At 43.2% G+C, this 18601-nt stretch overlaps 2 protein-coding genes across 2 annotated transcripts in view; one reads left to right on the forward strand and one right to left on the reverse strand.

Annotated features, from left to right (window-relative positions):
• LOC107113472 (chromosome unknown open reading frame, human C11orf65) overlaps positions 1-5470 on the forward strand; it is an 8999-nt gene extending 3529 nt beyond the window's left edge. Inside the window, exons 5-7 of the mRNA XM_015414808.1 lie at positions 428-634; positions 1501-1634; positions 5019-5470. Coding sequence (XP_015270294.1) covers positions 428-634; positions 1501-1634; positions 5019-5193 — 516 coding nt within the window. The 3' untranslated portion in view covers positions 5194-5470. The remainder of the gene's footprint in view (positions 1-427; positions 635-1500; positions 1635-5018) is intronic.
• Positions 5471-13267: 7797 nt separating this feature from the next.
• The window catches only part of ATM (ATM serine/threonine kinase), a 74893-nt gene continuing 69559 nt past the window's right edge, over positions 13268-18601 (reverse strand). The window contains exons 55-62 of the mRNA XM_015414809.1: positions 17677-17793; positions 17284-17433; positions 16348-16513; positions 15531-15617; positions 15316-15430; positions 15004-15067; positions 14528-14664; positions 13268-14449 (exon numbers count right to left, since the gene is read on the reverse strand). Of these exons, the coding sequence (XP_015270295.1) occupies positions 14266-14449; positions 14528-14664; positions 15004-15067; positions 15316-15430; positions 15531-15617; positions 16348-16513; positions 17284-17433; positions 17677-17793 (1020 nt within the window). The 3' untranslated portion in view covers positions 13268-14265. The remainder of the gene's footprint in view (positions 14450-14527; positions 14665-15003; positions 15068-15315; positions 15431-15530; positions 15618-16347; positions 16514-17283; positions 17434-17676; positions 17794-18601) is intronic.

Raw genomic sequence — 18601 nt, forward strand, 5'->3', positions numbered from 1 at the left:
CTTTAACACATTTGGTTACTGTAATAGCTTTCTGCAAACTACACAAAGCTGAATGATTCAAGAGGACTTTTCTTCACAGGCAACAGGGTAGCTCTGTACAAAAAGGCTTCACAAAGTTACTTGGATAAATTATTGGGGACCATGGTCTGTACTACTGTGTACGTTGGATCCTGTTGTGTAGCTTTGCATCATTTAACGTGTTACGTTAATACTCTTACTTTGCTTCCGTTCTGTTTTTAAACTTCTGGTTGGTTCTGCAAAGCAAATCCGATTTGTTTATCGCATGTCCCGTCTTGTTGATTGTATCACCTGTGTAATCTGCTTTGAGTCCCAGTGAGAAAGGCTGACTATAAATAACACAAAGAAATAAGTAGCAACAAATAATAATCGAATTTCTCATTTTTTTAAAACGGCTATTTCTTTGCAGCCAAAGTTTCCTCCGTGCATATATTACAAAGTATTTACCCACAGACCTATCGTGGATATGTGTGCTAACAGTCCTAAAGACTATGCAACGCTTACAACCCTAAAGGGACAACGACGACGAGGAAAGTTCCAGGGAGACAACAGGGAGGACTTGTGTGGGTGGTACCAACGGGTAGAGAATAACGGCTGGAGACTTCTTTCCCCCAGGGTAAGGAAACCGCTCCATTTGCCTTTTATTATTATCTTTTACAAAAATACCAGTATAGCCTGTTTGGGTATGGTTGTGATGTGCTCGCTATGGCTTACACCTGAAGCATTTTCAGAGCTCCTGTTGCTTTCTATAATCTCGTATCAGCTGCTTTTGTAAACCAGTGTGGCTAACTCCATAGTGAATGCTGTTCTCACAACAAACACTCACTGCTCATTACAAGGTAAGCTTTACTAGGGTGAAAGAACAAGCTCTACACGATTTTTTTAAAATGACCTAGATAATTTTCAGATGTCTTAAGGCCCAAGCTAGACATTGTTGACCGTTCCACACAACATGCCTTTGTCCTGCTCTGTGTTTCCTCTGCAAATGGCAACCAAACTCAGAGCCCAACAAGGTGTTGCAGATTTCATTAAAATGTAACCAAAGGGAGAGAAAGAGGTGAAAGAGAGTTTGGGTTGTGCTGATGATGGCAGCTGGGGACCGCCAGAGACCTGAGTCTGGCCAAAAATAAGTATCTTTGAGGGCATTGAACAGAGACAACAGATTAGGGTTGACGCACCTTCAGGTTGGGATATTCCTGAAGATCTGGGGATGGAACCCCGGGAAGGCACAGTTTGGGCAGAGGAGGGAGCTCAACAGGGATGTGGCGTCATAGAGCCCATCCTCCAAAGCAGCCATTTTCTCCATCGCAACTGATCTCTGTTTGTCTGGAGATGAGTTGTAATTCCAGGAGATCTTTGGGCACCACCTGGAGGCTGGCAACCCTACAGTGAGCTTTGATCCAGGGAACAAAGGGCTTAGCAAATTCTTGGAGAAGTTCTAATATGAAACAGCTTGTGACCTGGTCCAACCATGTATTTTAGTTTTGGAAGGCCCTGGACAGTATAACTGCTGAAGATAACATCAGAGTAAAGGAATTTCATTACAGCAAGGTGCAGAAGAAACAAGAAATACAGAAAAGGAGGAAAAGGAGAAAAATAGAATGGCTAAAAAAAATGTGAGTTACTGCTTCTTGAAAGTCCAGTGCATGATAGTAGACCTGTTTTCTCAGTACTTTTAATTAGCATCCAAACAGATGTATCGAATCATAACTAAGGCCTAATAAACATCCCTGCAAAACTCTGTTACTGGTCAGCTTAGCAGAGGCTGCTGTAAATCATGGGTTAAATAAATACTACTTGACAGTGGTGTTCTTGGCTGATGCTTTCTGTTTATTGTGGGCCTGCATAAACTGTGACACAGTCCTAAACAGCTCAGAATTAAGTCCCATGTATTTCACTTGGAGTTTACTCCCAAGAAAGTGGCCTGGGCTTGCATGGTAGTCTCCACCCTTCCTGCTGCCTGCCTGGAATTATAAAGACAGGGCACTTGGCAGGCTCCTGTACATGGATGATAAGCTACATTTGGCTTGGTGGGTCATAAATTGTGCAGGCATGATCAGTTTCAGCATTGGTTTCAAGGATACTTTAGCACTGGTTTCAAGGATTATAAAACTGGACACCTGCAAGAAACTGCAAACACAATATGCATCAAATTGGGGATCGAAGCCACTTGTTGCTTAACTCTCACAAATAAATTACAATAAATCTTCATTCAATATAAAACCCTTTCCAGTAGGATAATATTCCTGTAACTTCTCAAGAAACAATGCCCCCCATTCTTTAAGATGGCATCCAAGAACTTAGTACCCAGGGTGCTCTGTCTCTTATGCATCCAGTCTAAAAATCCTATTGTTGAATGCCTGGTCAGTCAATGGTGAAGCAGTAATAATCCAGAGTTATATGGTGAATTAATATGCCAGTCTGTTTTGTTAGTAAGACTGGGCTTGATGAAGGAGGTGGGGATGGCCTGCTACAAGTATGTCCCCCGGCTTATCTTGGTACAACAACAGTCTAGATCCAGTGGTTGGGAGGGGCAGAGACCTTGTAGTCTGTCAGACTCTTACCAGAATCTGTAGCAGTTACCAAAACGAGTGATTTTTATCTTATGTTGGTCTCACAAAACAGCCGAGGGTTTCTTTTGGTGCCCCACCCACCTAGCCGCTTAGTCTCCCAAAGTGAGCTGACTGGGTTGATTGCTGCTGGAGATTTAAAGTTCTTCATGATGTGGGGTAGATAGGGACTTTGTGGTCACCGTGACAACCATGGAGGTGTCTTAATTTGCACTGAGTCCTGAGCACATAGATGGCGATGCCCTTTTGTGTGTTCTGTGCAGAGCATGACAATATTGATCGGGGAGCAGAAGAATTTAACATAATTCCAGTTCAAAGTGCTGTTTTGACCTTTAAAGCCCTAAAGAGCTTTGGGCTCACAGTTTCTGAAGAATCGCTTCCATCCATATCAACTTGCCTGGATCTTGAATTTGCTGGGTGTGTGTGTCTGTGTGTGGCTGCAGCAGAAATCTGCCCTGGTTAGAATATGACTGGGCGGAACTTCTGGGGGGAGGGCCTTTTCACCTGCCATTCCCAAGCTTTGGAACTCCCCTTCTGTTCTGTCTCCTGCAGCTATTTCTAAAATTGTCCATTAAAAAAACACTTGTTCTTGGAGGCCTTTCGGAGTACTGGGCTGGTTTTTGTTGTCCTGAATTTTTAACAGTTTAATTATGGTTTTAACTGGTTTTAGGATTTGTCACATCTCTCCCTGTTTATTTTATTTATGATACACTTTATTTCCTTGGGTACAAAAGGTGGGTGAAAAATATAGTCAATAATCCAGAAGGTCAAATAGGTTGTTTATTCATCAGTCAGCACAGAGGGTCAAATTAGTTGGACATGATATTAAAAACGGAAACCGCTCCCTGTTGATATCCATCCTTGGTAGTGCATTTTTGAAGCTCCCTGTTCACAAGGTGTATCCACATAGTTCGTTTTCCTAGCTCTCTGAGTTAGAAGACTGGGAATCCCAGGCATTAAGAGGGCTCATCCCCATACCAAAAGCAGACTGGGAATATCAGCACAGAAGACAGAGCAACAGGTTCACCTGAATGGTGGTTTTAGCTCTAAGCCTGCATCAAGAACTTGTCTCTTTAACACAACAATCTGTGTCTTGTCTCATCGAAGGCACCATTACTGGAAGCAACTCAAGGAGGCTTCCTAATGCCCAAAATGTCAGAAACCTGATGCAGAACTAAAGCCAGTTTGCTCTTTAACTACAAGTTGCCAAAATGGAGACACCTCTTACCTCGCAGGACTTTTGAGATTTGTAAAGACAGTGCATGAGTTCCAGTCCCTGAAATGAGACTGCAAGTGGCTGTGTGCAGTGTTCCCTCTAAGCTGAGTTAGTGTGAGCTAGCTCAGTTTTTTTAGCCTCCGGCTCACACATTTTTGTCTTAGCTCAGGAAGGATGGCTCCAGAGCAAACTAATTGATGCATTCGCCCAAATCGCTCGCTCAAAACTTTCATGCCAGTAGCTCACGGAGTAGAACTTTTGCTCACAAGACTCCACAGTTTAGAGGGAGCATTGGCTGTGTGCAACTGGAGTCTTGTGCCCGTGCACCCTAAGGGGAATGCTGGACACACCTCTCAGATCACACAGTTTCATGGATACTTTCAGAGGGTAGCTGTGTGGATCTGCAGCAGAGCAGTCAGATTTGAGTCCAGTAGCACCTTGGAGACCAACAAGACTTTCAGGGTCTAAGCTTTTGAGTGTCTGGTGAAGGGAGCTTTTGATTCTTGAGAGCTTCTACTCTGAAAATCTTGTTGGGGTCTCGAAGATGCTGCTGGACTCACATCCATTTCATGGATGCCTCTAGAAATAGCGCTGCCCCGAGTGAGCACTTGGGAGGGCTTGCACAGCCCGGACAGAAGTGGGCGTTCACTTGATGTTCTTGTTCTTTCATACAGCACCTTGTTGTTAACATCGAGTAAGTTTTGGAGCTCTCTTCCCAAACATGATAGTTTGCCTTAAATGTGCTGGTTCCTCTCTGCTGGGAAACATCCAGCATAGCTCCTCCCATCTTTCTATAAAAAGTGTTTAGGGTTTTTTCATAGCATTCAATTCTGCAGATAAAAGGGTGTATCTGAATGTATTACGGAAGTGCTAGTTTCTTTTCTTAGCCGAGTCCTTTTAAATGCTGTTCATGTGCTTTGTTTTGCCCTTTTAATCTTAAATGTTTATTCCTATAATGGGTTAACATTGATCAGTATCCAGAGATAAAGTCGAAACATTTTACTCTTGTAAAATCTTTATTAAAAATATTTTGAAAAGAGAAAAAAAAGCAATTTAAATTAGATTCTACTGCAGCATTTAGTCATAGGCTTGTGAAGTGGCTATTTTTTAAAAAAATCTTAGCTGCAGTGTAAGCCTAAGGTTAAACTGCCACCTACAGTGAAAACACAGTGAGCAACACACATACAATGAAAAAACATTTCCCTGTTTTCTAGGTACTATGGAGAACGCCTGCAGGTTAAAACACTGGACCCAACTGAAACATTCTTAATCCAACGAGCAGCAGAAGGGTTAATTGCCTGCCAGGGAAACGAAGGGCTAGATAGCGTGATGGAATGGGAAGTGGATGAAATGTTAAAATGGACAAATGCACTCAACTATGAAGAGTAACTTTTTTTTTTTAAGTGGTCTTTTCTCCTTCTCTATCTTCACTATTGTTGAAAAGGCTGTCCTGGTTTCTTTCAGATTGTACTGAGAGCAATACTTTCTCATCCGTCTGTGTGGTTGAAATCCATTCTGGGAAAAGAAAACCTTAACACGTCTTTTTGCTTGTCGTGGTTCTGTTTCATGGAGTGTACTTGTATGCTGTTGTTGTCTAGGTACGTCAAACAATGGAAAGCACTCGGGACGAGCAAACTTTCGGAAGACTTCACAGGTATGGGACCCCAACTCTTGTCAGCAAATCTCTATGCAATTTCTTGCTCAAAAGTGATGAGACAAAGATAATTAAAATCTACAATGGCTTTTGGGGTACATAGGAGACAGACATTTGAAAGATAGATCCAGGTAGTAAGCCGTGTTGGTCTGAAGCGGTAGAACAAATTTAGAGTCCAGTGGCATCCTTACGACCAGCAAAGGTTTATTCAAGGTATGAGTTTTTGTGTGCAAAGCAGACTTTTTCAAATACATTGGAATGGCAGATGAGGTTCTAAACTTATAGACAGGGAGTTAACAACAAATTAACATGTAGCATGACGATGTTTAAGTTATGCAAAGTGAAAACCTAAATAACAAGGTTCAGGCCAACAGTTGTAAAGCAGAGAAGGCAGTCATTGAGGTATGTTGGTCCCAGGCCACGGAGGGCTTTAAAGGTCAATACCAGCACCACGAATTGAACCCAGAAGCAAATTGGAAGCCAGAATAGATGGAACCAGACTAGAGGTATGTGGTCCCTATGACCCAATCCGGTGAACACTCTGGCCACAGCATTCTGTACCGACTGCAGCTTCTGGACAGTCTTCAAGAGCAGCTCCATGTAAAGAACATTTTAGTAATTGAGATGTTACCAGGCATGCACCACAATGACGAGATCTTTTCTGCTCACCAGCCAAAGCTGGTGAAAGGCACTCCTGTCCATTGCTGCTACCTGTTCATCCAACAGGAGGCCCTGGGTCCAGGAACATGAGTACAACCAAAAAAGGGGGAGGAAAACACAAGCCTGCACGAGAAAGGTACCTGAAAAGGTTGGAACAAAGAAAAAGAACATAAAAAATAACTATGCACATAATGCAAATGTACAAAATATTGTATATAATTTAATAATATGTTCAGAAGTGCTAAAATATCATTTAAAAACAACAGTCCTGTGGTTCAGCATATAGGTACCTAATCCCAATTAAAGACAAATGTCCATATACATAAATACTGGTTTAACAGTACATATTGTCTCCATTTGCAAGAACCAGTACCACTAAATGTGTTTTGGCACCTGGCCTTTTTCGGTGGTATAATTCAAACTGGGCACTCATTAATTCAATTTAACAAAATTATACATAAAACTAATCATACACAGAATAAAATGAAGGGGGAAAAGAGAAATAATTATATGTTTTTTTAAGGAAGAAAATTAATTTAAATTTTTGAAATACATGGAACTGGGATAGCTACCTTACTCACATGAAGGTGTTCACCTGTGGAGCAAGTGGTGTCAAATTTTCTTGTGATACAACATGGGCAGCTCATAAGAACATAAGAGAGGCCAGTGTTGGATCAGGCCAATGGCTCATCCATTCCAACACTCTGTATCACACAGTGGCCAAAAATACCAGGTGCCATCAGGAGGTCCACCAGTGGGGCCAGGTCACTAGAAGCCCTCCCACTGTTCCCCCCCCCCAAGCACCAAGAATACAAAGCATCACTTGCCCCAGCCTGAGAGTTCCTTGTGGCTAATAGCCACTGATGGACCTCTGCTCCATATATTTATCCAGTTTCCTCTTCAAACCGTCCATGCTTGTAGCCGCCGCCACCTCCTGTGGCAGTGAATTCCATGTGTTAATCACTCTTTTGGTGAAAAAATACTTCCTTTTATCTGTTCTAACTTGACTGCTCAGCAACATAATTGAGTGCCCATGAGTTCTTGCATTGTGAGAAAGGGAGAACGGTACTAATTTCTCTACCTGCTCTATCCCATGTATAATCTTGTAAACCTCCATCATGTCACCTCTCAGTCATCATTTCTCCAAGCTAAAGAGCCCCAAGCGCCTTAACCTTTCTTCATATTTTCATCAAGATGTAAAATATTTCCTTTGCCCATGGATCTAAAAATCACATAAAACATGTGACTAAGCAGTTGCAAATTAAAAAGTCTCCTAATGGTTTTAGAGAAAACGCTATGTTGCCAACTGGGGAAAACTTCTTAAATCCAATCTGAAATGCTCAAAGCTCCAGTGGAGTGCTCAGGTACAACTAGAAAAGAATCAACTGTTTAGGAGACTTTTAAATTTGCAGTTGCCTAGTCACGTTTTATGTGATTTTTAGATCCATGGGCAAAGGAAGCTCCATGCATTTCAAACATTTAAATAAATTTTGTGCCTTAACAGACATATAGATAATTATTTCTGTTTTATCCCTTCATTTTGGGTCCATTCTATGTATGATCAGTTTTATGTATGTTTTTGTTAAATTAACGGAGTGCTCAGTTTGAATTATACCGCTGAGGAAGGTCAAGTGCTGAAATGCGTTTGGTGCTATTGATTCTTGAATATGGAGACAATACTTACCAGGGATTTGCATTCAGAAGAGCTGCAAATATAGCCAAGAAATACCTTATTGGGATATTTTGGCATACCAAAGATATCCAGGATTTTTGGGGGAAACGAAAAAAAAAATCCTGGATATATTCGGGGGTGTAGATCTGAAAAATAGCCGTTTGTCGGGCTTTCTACGGCAGTCTTTTTAAAGTTTCAAGGACCTGCAGAAGCTAGCTCAAGGATCAGCTGAGCCGGTCGGAAGCAGAGTGCTCCCAGCCAGCTCAGCTTTGGGGTGGCTTCTCATGCAGCCTTGGTTAAACGGGGCTGGGTGGGAAGCCAGCCCTAAGCTCAGCTGAGCCCACAGGGAGACTGACTGCTCCCCACAGGTCAGCTGTTTGTTGGGCTGTCTTCTGCAGGCCCTTTAAGCACCCCATTTAAAGAGAATCCAGTAGAAAGCCTGACAAACAGCTGGCGGGGGGAGCAATCTGCTCTGTCAGCTGTTTTTTGTGGCTTCCCCACAACTCCCCCCCCACCCCCATTTTTTTCTTCTCGGGTTTATTGGACCTGGAAAAGTTCAGGATTAAAAAAAAAACCCCACCCAGATCTGAATACAATACCAGTAATAGGATCTGGGATTTGCGGAAATCCTGTGTTTTCCCCCCCCCCCGGTCTAATAGACTTGAACCAAAAAATACCGGTTTAAAAAAAAAATTGCAACCCTCCCATGATTTGTACTTTTAAACCAGTATTTATATAAACGGACATTTGTCTTGATATTGGGATTAGGTGATTATATGCTGAACCACAGGATTGTTGTTTTTAATATTTTAGCAATCTAAATGTTTTATTATATACAATATTTTGTACATTTCACTATGTGCATAGTTATATTGTACCTTTTTGTTTCAACCCTTTTGATTATCATCCTGGATCGAGAAAGAACCTCACACCACGCAGCCACTCCTCATCCAGAACAGGGAACCCCCAAATGAAATTCACCGCGGTGTCATTGTGTGCATTGTGCAGCTTATTACATTGGGCCCCGGATCTTTACTTCCCGTATGACTCAGCTTTTAAAGAATGCCTGAGAACAGGCAGGCAAATACATTACCCAATTAGCAGTGTTGTCGTTAACAATTAAGTAATGCATTTGAGCATTCCAAGGCGTTTTGTAAGAGACCAAAGAAACACATTAGATCATGCAGTAGGCTGTTGTAAACGCTTCTACTGCCAGGATTATTTATGGTTTTGCAAACAACTATTTCACTTTCAAAAGCAACCTAAGGGAAAATCTACAGGGTTGCCTAATAGCGTATCAGGTTTCATTGCCTGGCCATCGCAGCTCCAGTGCCACAGAAATGAGTGGCTGATGTAAAAGAATGCAGCCTGCCTTTTGCTAGTTCAATTCAAATGCCAGTTTGATCTGTTTTTTCTACAGAGACCTAATAGAGGAAGGTAGAATGTTGCACTTGGGATCCCCCTTGTGCAGAAAAGGAGAGTATAAATGAACTACATAAAAAAAATGCTGAAGGAGTGTTCATGTTTGACCACCATTCAAGGGTTGTTTGTGTACAAACAGGGAGCTTCATCCAGACAGAGAGGGAGGGGACCTTGGTCTCATGTTCTTTGTCCCTGCTTCCCTTCACTGTGACTCAGACGTGGGATCTCTGTTGGATGCTAGATCTGTTTAACTTTGGCTGAAGTTGGGTCCCAACTACCATCAGCGGAATGGATCCTTTAGCCCCCCAAAAGGTGCTTCAGAAGGGCAGGGATCCTCGGGAACCATGTGGGTTTTAGTGAGGGGCGGGGTACAGAAACTGACCAATGAAATAGATTTGTGAGGGGAAATGCTTATTCTTGTGGGCAAACTGGCACTCTGAAGCATCAGCCGAGGTTGTCTTGAACTTGCTCCGTGAGGTGGGGATATTTAAAATAGATTGGTGCATGCCCTTGTCTGGTGAGAGGAAGCTTGTTTCAGTTCTGGTCTTGCCTGCTAGGCAGAGCACAGGCACCTCAAAGCTCTGCTCTGTCTTCATGCCTGTCTTTAATTACCCTTTAATCACTTACCCCCCCCCCCTCATCTTCTCCTAGAGTGGGAAAGCAGAGCTCTTATCAGTGGGTCAGCAGTCCGGTGATGACTGTCACCTCCTGCTTGTGTGCCAACTATGCACCTGCTGCTGCAGCTCAGTGGAGAAGACCTGCTAAAGCAGCAACTGTTTAGTGGCAGTAGGTTGTAGAGAAGTGATGAGACAAGTATTCATCGTGACCCTGGATGGAAGGGGGCTACATGAACCGTGCCAGATGCTGATTCTGGTAGCCTGTCTTGCAGAGATTCTGACAGAGCAGTTCCTTTTCAGCGGCCCAGGTGTTTGGGCAATGAGGTCCTGGTAGAAACCAAGACAAATAGCCAAAAAGCTACGTTGTGCCAAAGGATGACACCAAACTTATCAAATAAGGCTATGGGAATACCTCCATTTGCTTTTTAAAGCTCTCATTTCAGATCTGGGCACTTTTCACATGCTCCAAATACCAATCTAGAACAGCATTGGCCTGATCCAACATTTCACCCTGCAGGCAACTTAAGGCATATCTCACCCTCTTCCAGTGGGTGGCCTGATCCAACATTTTGCCCAGATTTGTAAAACATATCCTCCAACATTTTGGTCCTCCAAAATATTCAGTATGGATTCTTCATAGACAGACTCCTCTCCATAAGAGGCCGAGGGCATAGATGTCCTGCTAGCAACCAGATCTCCTCTATGCCTTTCCTCCACCTCCACTCATTTTGAGTAGATCTCCTCTATGCCTTTCCTCCACCTCTACCTCTCCTCATTTTCAGAGCGTTACAGAAGACAGGGCAGGAGAGACTGGACCGCCTTCTAGGTGCACCTAATTGGTCGCACAGACTGACCAGAGCTTTCAGACATCATGAAATTTCACCATTAGACTATGCTAGATAATTCCACCCTACAACAATCTTCTCAGGTGCCCCTTCTCCACCCAGATCCAGTTTGGCTCTGCTTCTGCATTTGGTAGCCGAGCGGCAACACTGGAATACTTCCAGATATTCCAGGGGAACTGTGGATACTCTGCTGTGATCAATGAAGGACACCACCAACAGAATATATGAGGCTATATTTGGGGAGCCTTTACACAGTGATGTAGGCATAGACCTTGATTCTTCCACTGCAGGGTAAGAGAAGCATTTAACCTCTTCCTTGTGGATATGAATCAAGGTGTCCATTCACTGCTATCCCTATACAGTCCTGGGCAAGAGAGGAGAACAGGCCCTCTCTAATCACTCCATTTCAAACTGTTTCTAAGAGGCAGCCCTTAACTATTCACTAGGAATCCAATGGTTTATGTCATGGGATTAGTATGAAGAGGTATCCCTGGCTCTCCTTTTTTCATTCCTACTCTTCCCGTTGGCTTCATAGTACACCACTGTTTCTGATTTTTTTGAATTATTCCTGGAGAGCCAGTTTGGTGTAGTGGTTAAGTGCACGAACTCTAATCTGGGAGAACCGGGTTTGATTCCCCACTCCTCCACTTGCACCTGCTGATGTGACCTTGGGTCAGTCACAAGCTCTGGCACAGCTGTCCTTGAAAAAGAGCAGTTTGTGTCAGAGTTCTCTCAGCCCCACCCACCTCACAGGGTGTCTGTTGTGGGGAGGGGGAGGGAGAGGAGTTTGTAAGCCGCTCTGAGACTCCAAGTGAAGGGCGGGGTATAAATCCAATCTCTTCTTATTCTTCTAGTTTCTAAGTTCATTTTTATTCATTTTATTCTTCATTTCAAACTTTGCAAGGGCATCTTTCCATACCTAGCTAATTTAAATAGCCCTGCTGCACAGAGCAAATGCAAAGAGTAACCCGTCTTCAGGACTTTCTTTTCATTCACCAACAGACCACACAAGCTGTGTGTGTGTGTGCGTGTGTGTGAGAGAGAGCGAGAGAGAGAGAGAGAGAGAGAGAGAGGAGAGAGAGAGATTGGATTTATACCCCACCCTTCACTCCCCGAAGGAGTCTCAGAGTGGCTTTCCCCTCCCCACAACAGACATCTTGTGAGGTAGGTGGGGCTGAGAGAGCTCTCTTGTGAACTGCCCTTGAGAGAACAGCTCTGAAAGAGCTTATGACTGACCCAAGGTCACACCAGCAGCTGCATGTGGAGGAGTAGGGAATCAAACCCGGTTCTCCTAGATTACAGTCCGTGCTCTTAACCACTACACCAAACTGTCAATCACTATTGGGCTAATAAGCATAAGTCCTGAAGGGCAGGGCACAGAATTCATATCAGTTTACAGCAAAGGTTCGCTTTCTATAAAGGTTAGATAGTGCCCTTCTAAGCAGTTAAGCCTTTCTAACCCACTTCGCCAGTATTATTCAGATTACCTTCATTTCCATTTCTAATGTTTAGGTTTCTGGTTTACTGAGCGCTACAAGCCTTCTGAATCGTCTGAGATACAAGAGGTGATCAACGAAGTGGAACCTACACAAAAAATAGCAGAACCTCTTCAACAGAAACCGAGTTTGGTAAAAAAACCCTCAGTACAAAGAGGGAAAGAAAGCCTGGAAAAATTCTTTGCCAGTCGTAATCACACTGGTAACTTCTTAAACTAAGTAAAATAAAGCTTCAGTGGACAAAAAGTAACTCGGCAGGTGGAATGCAAGAAAGGGAGTCCCTGTTGTACGTGTCAGCCGTGTTCCTGTATTTCCTGGCACACGAACATACTATCCAAATCACTTTGAAATCAGATCTAACAGTACTATGCTATAAAGTTAAATAACCTAGGGTATGTATATACTATGTAGGTGGTTATAAAATGTACATGAAGAGCACTCCTTAATTATACTTGTCTAAAATACTTCAAGAAATGATTGGATGAGACTTGCTCTGTCTTGTTTGTTAAGTTGGAAGTTTAGGATAAAGCTGAAGGGGGGGGCTCTCCCCCACTGTGTCCTTAGCAAGAACAGCGCACTCTGCCAGTAAGTCTTATTAGGAACAACTGAGTGATAAAACTTGGGCATATAAGTCTGGAATCCACAGAGAAAGCCACTGCCCCCCTTACAAGGATGGTATAGTCCACGTTCTAATACCATCACAAAGTTAAGTACCATAGGTGAAATTCTTGCCGCTTGCCCCATAGCTTAGTTTTGTTCTTTTTTACTGCTATGTTGCAGGGGAATAAAGTGCAAAATATATTTTTGAGATGAAGAAATTGAGTCTATGTAATTAACAAAGCTGTTTATCTCCAAAATATTACAGAATTCTATGATATTTTGGAGATAAAGAAATTGACTCTGAAGCTTTGTTTTTCCATGTAATTAATAAAGCTGTCACTTGGTTTTAAACTACAGATGAGCTCACTGCTAGATGCTGTCCCCATTTATACCATATCAATACCAATCAGCACAGAATTCAAAAAGGACATGAGAAAATTTATTCTTTCCATGAATTTAACCATACATTCCAGAAAGTATTACAGTATAAAGGAGCATATCTGATTTACATATTTGAGCTTACTAACATAGTAAGTTCATATTAATGTCTCTTTAAATGGTAATAATAATAACCATGAACTGTAGGATACAGAATAGGTGAAGAGTACACGTTGCACATGATGGTTTGCTGAACAGAATGGTGGGATATGTGCCTGTGGCTTTTAAAACAAGCATTTCACTCAGCGTTTATAAAAAGCAAAAGAATATCCAGCAGTCCACAGTGGAGGGATTTTCTGTGCCTATATACCCTCAATAATACAAATAATTGTAGCCATAAACAATTGCTGAAGTAAAGCTCTATCTGCAAATGTTATACATTAGTTTTATCATTTCCAAATGCATTTGTTTTCCAGACTGAAATGCAGTCTTCTGGGCTGTGTAACCTATGTCAGTTTTAGGCATATTATCTTTTGGCCCTGGACAGCTTTACAGGCCTGATCTACCAAGACTCTGTCTACATACTACTAATAAAAGCTCCCGGCTATTTCTACAGTGAATGTGCCGAATAAAATTGGCGGGTGTCTTTTCTCAACAGCACTGCTGTGTATTTCTAACAGTCTGGAAGGGACCTCAGCATGGGGCACCTTGCATGGCGGCCCGACACTGTGGCCATTGTGCATTTCCCAACACCAGGTTTAGAGGCAAAGCTCTGTCCCTTTTAACATACCGAAACCATAAAGAGCAGCACTGTATTGCAGTACCATTCCTAGGCTGTAAACTAAGCAGGGGTTATATTAACCATTTCTATTCTTTTGAATTCATGCAAATGGTAGCAGCATTAGCTTTCTGAAATACATACTATATGCCTTGTATCCTTAGTCAAGTGAAACGCAACTCCCCCCCCCAAAGAAACCTTTGACCGATCAGACAAAATAATCAGACACAGTGTTCAAGTGGTTTTTACATAATTTGAAATGGTGACCACTCCTCCTGCCCCTCGTAGCTGAGCCCATTTATTTATTTACTTTTGCTTGTTTCAACCTACCATCCATGTTCACACCCAGGCTTTCCAGCCCGGATAGAGGCGGCTGAGGTTTTTGGGATCCATGGCTTGTTGTATGAGAAGGTTCACCTGGCCTCCCACACTGAGCACGGTCCCTTCCTCTACTCCTTTCAGTTTCTCCTGAAGTCGCATCAGGACACGCTCCGCCACTTTATTAAAGGTCTGGGTGTCACTACTGAAAGTAAGAAAATGGAAAGTTACAAAACCTGAAGACAAAAACACCACCACAGGGGCAGACAAGAGATTCCCTTACCTTGCTTTTGTGTTACATTCTTGATTGGAAGGGTTGAGGCTGCCACTGGTGTCGGCCTCATCCTCCAGCCTTTGCTGCAGGTACAAAGCTTTTAAAGGGTTCATGGTCCAGTCAAAAAGGGGGTCATATAGAAGCACCTGGATGCGACAAGACACGAAGATGTTTCTACATAAAGCTAAGAGGACCGTTCATTCCTAGGCTATAAACTGTCGACCTCCTTACACTGGAGATCAGGACTGGAACAAGCCACAGGGGTATTCTGGCATGGTGACAAATCTAGTGCGAGAGGGGCCACAGGCACAAGCATTAATGGCAATGGTGATTCGAGCAGAAGAGAGGGGCCACAGGCACAAGCATTAATGACAATGGTGATTTGAGCAGAAGCCAGTAACCATGTCATTTTGGCAACATTAAAGAATGCAGGGAATTACAGCACTCTTTACTGTTTGCTGCTGGAGACGTGAAGAAACACTTACCTCTACAATGGTTAGCAGAGCTTCTTGGGAATTTCTCATGACAGCCATAGTTTTTTCACAGCACCTAGAAAATATTTTCAAATGCTTCATTTATTAATTAGTTTGCACTGTTCATGTTAACATAAGATTACTTTTCATTTTTTACAACTGTTTATTGGCTCTGCTTGACTGACATATCATACAGCAACAGGTGTACCTAATTAAACAGCCAATATTCTAGGCAGTTTTTCAAGCAAATGAACAGCTAGGATTCTGTGGAGCATTTAACATGGAAACAGTAACTTCAGACTGCATTTACATTAACTACCTTACCTCCTGAAGACTCCCTCAACTCCAGTGATACCCATTCCATCTACTACATCTCTAGTTAACCTAAAAGGTACAGTTTCTGGGGTAGGAAGGATTTTGCCTTGCTCAAAGGCAACACCTAATAAAGAACAGGAGAGACAGAAACATTTTTGAAATATAACTTCAACAAGCATAAATGAAATCAAATTTGAAACCCAATTCCTTGCTTTTATACATACCTAGATCTATGTGTACCAGTTCTGCAGTCTGCTCATCTAACAGAATATTCTGTACATGTCTGTCTCCAAGACCAAGTATGTAGCCAACTGAAAGTGTAAAGTCTTAAAATGAAGCCACAAATACATTAACTATACATTTCATTCAACTGCTTCTCATATATGTATTTTTATAAAATTGTGTGACTTCTAAAACAGAGCACATCTAGAGGCAAACTGGCTAGCTTGCCTAAAGCAAGATCAAAACAGCCTTCCGTGAATGCTTGGGATGGGTGTCTATTTTCCAGCCTCACTGCAGCCCATCTTGTAGCACTGAACAACACTGAAAGGCCCCCTTACCTTCAGAATAGTTTTTCAAGGAGAGCAAGGGGGTTGGTGCCCAGCTGACTGAGGAATAATATGCTCTTTCTATCTCCGAGAGAACATAACTTTTTATTCCCCTAACACAGTGACACACCAGAATCAAAAACTCAGGGAAAATAAAGTACCCTCCATAAGTATTAACCATTTTCAATTAAAAGCTGTGTTCTTGGATCAAATTCCAAACACGTACAAATTAATAAACTTAAGCCAGTTGCGTTCTTGGATCAAATTCCATACACCTACAAATTAATACACTTAAATTAAGCCAATGCAGATTACAACTCGTATCCTTAGTCACAACTGCTTGGGTAAAAACGCTATTCTTTGCAGCTTCTCATCAGTAGTTTGGAAAAGGGTCATATTCTTAATTTTACGGAGAACCTACAATAGCACTTGGATTGAAAACGTGTTAACTGCTAAACCGTGGCCGAAACCAACTACATTTATTTTACAGTACCTATGGATGATGTAGCCACACTGCGTGTGTACGCCAAACGTTTCTCAAACCACACCGCCGGATCAAGAAATTTCTCCATACAGAAGTAGCGAAATACTGGTTGAAAATGTTGGCAAATGTCCATGAAGATATCATGTTTCTCCTCAGAACCTTTCTTCTGGGCCTCCTGTGAAGTGAAATATGAATAATTTAGAGACAGGAATAGTTTCTCTGCCTAGCCTATGCACTGGAGGGACCCATGCTGGCCACTTTCGAGGATGCCTTAAATTAGGGCAGGAGGATAAAGTATGGAGCCCTCCTCAGCATCACGTGCTCGAGCATGCCACCCTTCTGAAGGGTACCTTCCCTCGTTCTGTACGTCTGCTTAGTCCCATGCGAAGAACTGCGCAGGGTTCCCTCTAAGCTGAGTTAGTGTGAGCTAGCTCACAGTTTTTTAGTCTCCGGCTCACAGATTTTTGTCTTAGCTCACGAAGGATGGCTCCAGAGCACACTGATTTATGCAGTAGCCAAATCGCTCGCTCACAACTGTAATGCCAGTAGCTCACAGAGTAGAATTTTTGCTCACAAGACTCCACAGCTTAGAGGGAACACTGGAAGTGTTACAAAGCATGAAACTGGTTAGTTGATACAGCTTCAGTTTCCCCAGAGGAGCAGTCAGCAGTTCTCTCATTCACTAAACAGAATGAGATAGTTATGCTTCCTTTCTGCTGGCAACAGAGGCACTGCTGGCACAAGGCAGGCAATTTTGACTGCATCCTCCTCCTCACTGCAGCTGCCCATTCTGCAGGGCTTTCAGATCACATGGTTTCCCCCAACCAGCAACATCACACATTCCAGAACTCCCAGGGCAAAGGGAGAAAAGAGCTGCCTCTGCCAGCACTTCCACTGGCACTGTCTAGGTGCCAGCCTCCCCCCCACCCCCAAATTCTGACTCACCGTCATTGTCTTTTGACAGAAGAGATTACTGTAATCCTGTGGCCTGTATCTTTTGTGGGCACTGCTGTCAGTATTGATGAGGAATTCACCCAGAGGGATTGTTCCTGTGCACCACTCTAGGACACCACTTCTCTGAGAGAGGGGAACCACCTAGGAAATGACCAAACACACATTAGGTGGCGTAATTGACAAGCTCATTCTAAATCATGTTGAAAAGCCACAGTTTTTGACAGAGCACATATCACATTGAACCGGGGTGTTCAAAAGGGAACACAGAAGGAACCCCTCCACAGAAGGGAGGTGCGAGAGCTCCCAGTTTTCAAAAAAGTTTGCAAGTAGCTGCCATTGTATCTGTTCTGGACCACGCTGGTGCGACAGCAGCCGGGGCCTTGCCTTATATCTGCGGATAGTCAACTTTCTTTTCCGGGTCTCAGTATTTTGCTGGAGCAGAGTGTTGCACATCTGGAAAACCTGCTGCATAACAGCATCCTGTCGCAGGTCATCACGGCCCTTTTAACAGACACAGCAAAGGCAATAGCTTAGGAATGTTCCTGGCACAGTAATTTGAACGCTAGTACAAAAAAATTCATCCTGTGCTCTTTTACTCATGTCCTATTCAGCTAAATGGAAGTCATTATTCTTAGGGTTACAGGCTCAAGCACCAGAAGACATCTCCATACAACACTGAAGCCAAGACAAAGCAGCTCCATTATAGAAAGAGTGGTGAATGGCAGTGTTGTCATTTTATAACTTGGTTTTCCAGAACTACTCAGGAGCTTGAAAATATCCGTTCTATTCTCCTTGTTTCAGGTGCTGAATTAAATTTCTTCCTGGTTTTGTACAGGACATATTTCCTATTAACATTAAGATGCTTAAGGCTGATTTTCCATTTCGCATCACATCCTGTATTTCCCTTCACAACACTGAAATACCTTGAACTGCAAGGGGTGTCAAAATGAATATTCAAATTCACATAACTGTACATCTCAGAATGCTGTCAAAAGGGAGATGGCAGAAGTATTTTTTGCATGCACCCCCAACATTAAATGGTCTCTTAAGGGCCAGTTCCAGGGCTCTCATCGCCCCGGAGCCCTCCGGAGCGCCGCTTCGGCAGCCCGCGCGGGCAAGCCCCGCCCCCAGCCCCGCCCCCAGGTTCCCCAAGCCCGCGCAGGAGCACTGCGGCTCAGGGGAAGCCGGGAGGGCCCCGCTCCCGGGTCCCCCGAGCCTGTGCAAGAGCGCTGCAGCTCAAGGGAGGCCCGGAGAGCCCCGCCCCCCGGTCCCCAAGGCTCCTCTTCGCTCCCTGGGGCCGCGAGCTAGG

This window comes from Gekko japonicus, unplaced genomic scaffold (assembly GCF_001447785.1).
Source record: "Gekko japonicus isolate JY-2015 unplaced genomic scaffold, Gekko_japonicus_V1.1 scaffold1956, whole genome shotgun sequence".
NCBI lineage: Eukaryota > Metazoa > Chordata > Lepidosauria > Squamata > Gekkonidae > Gekko > Gekko japonicus.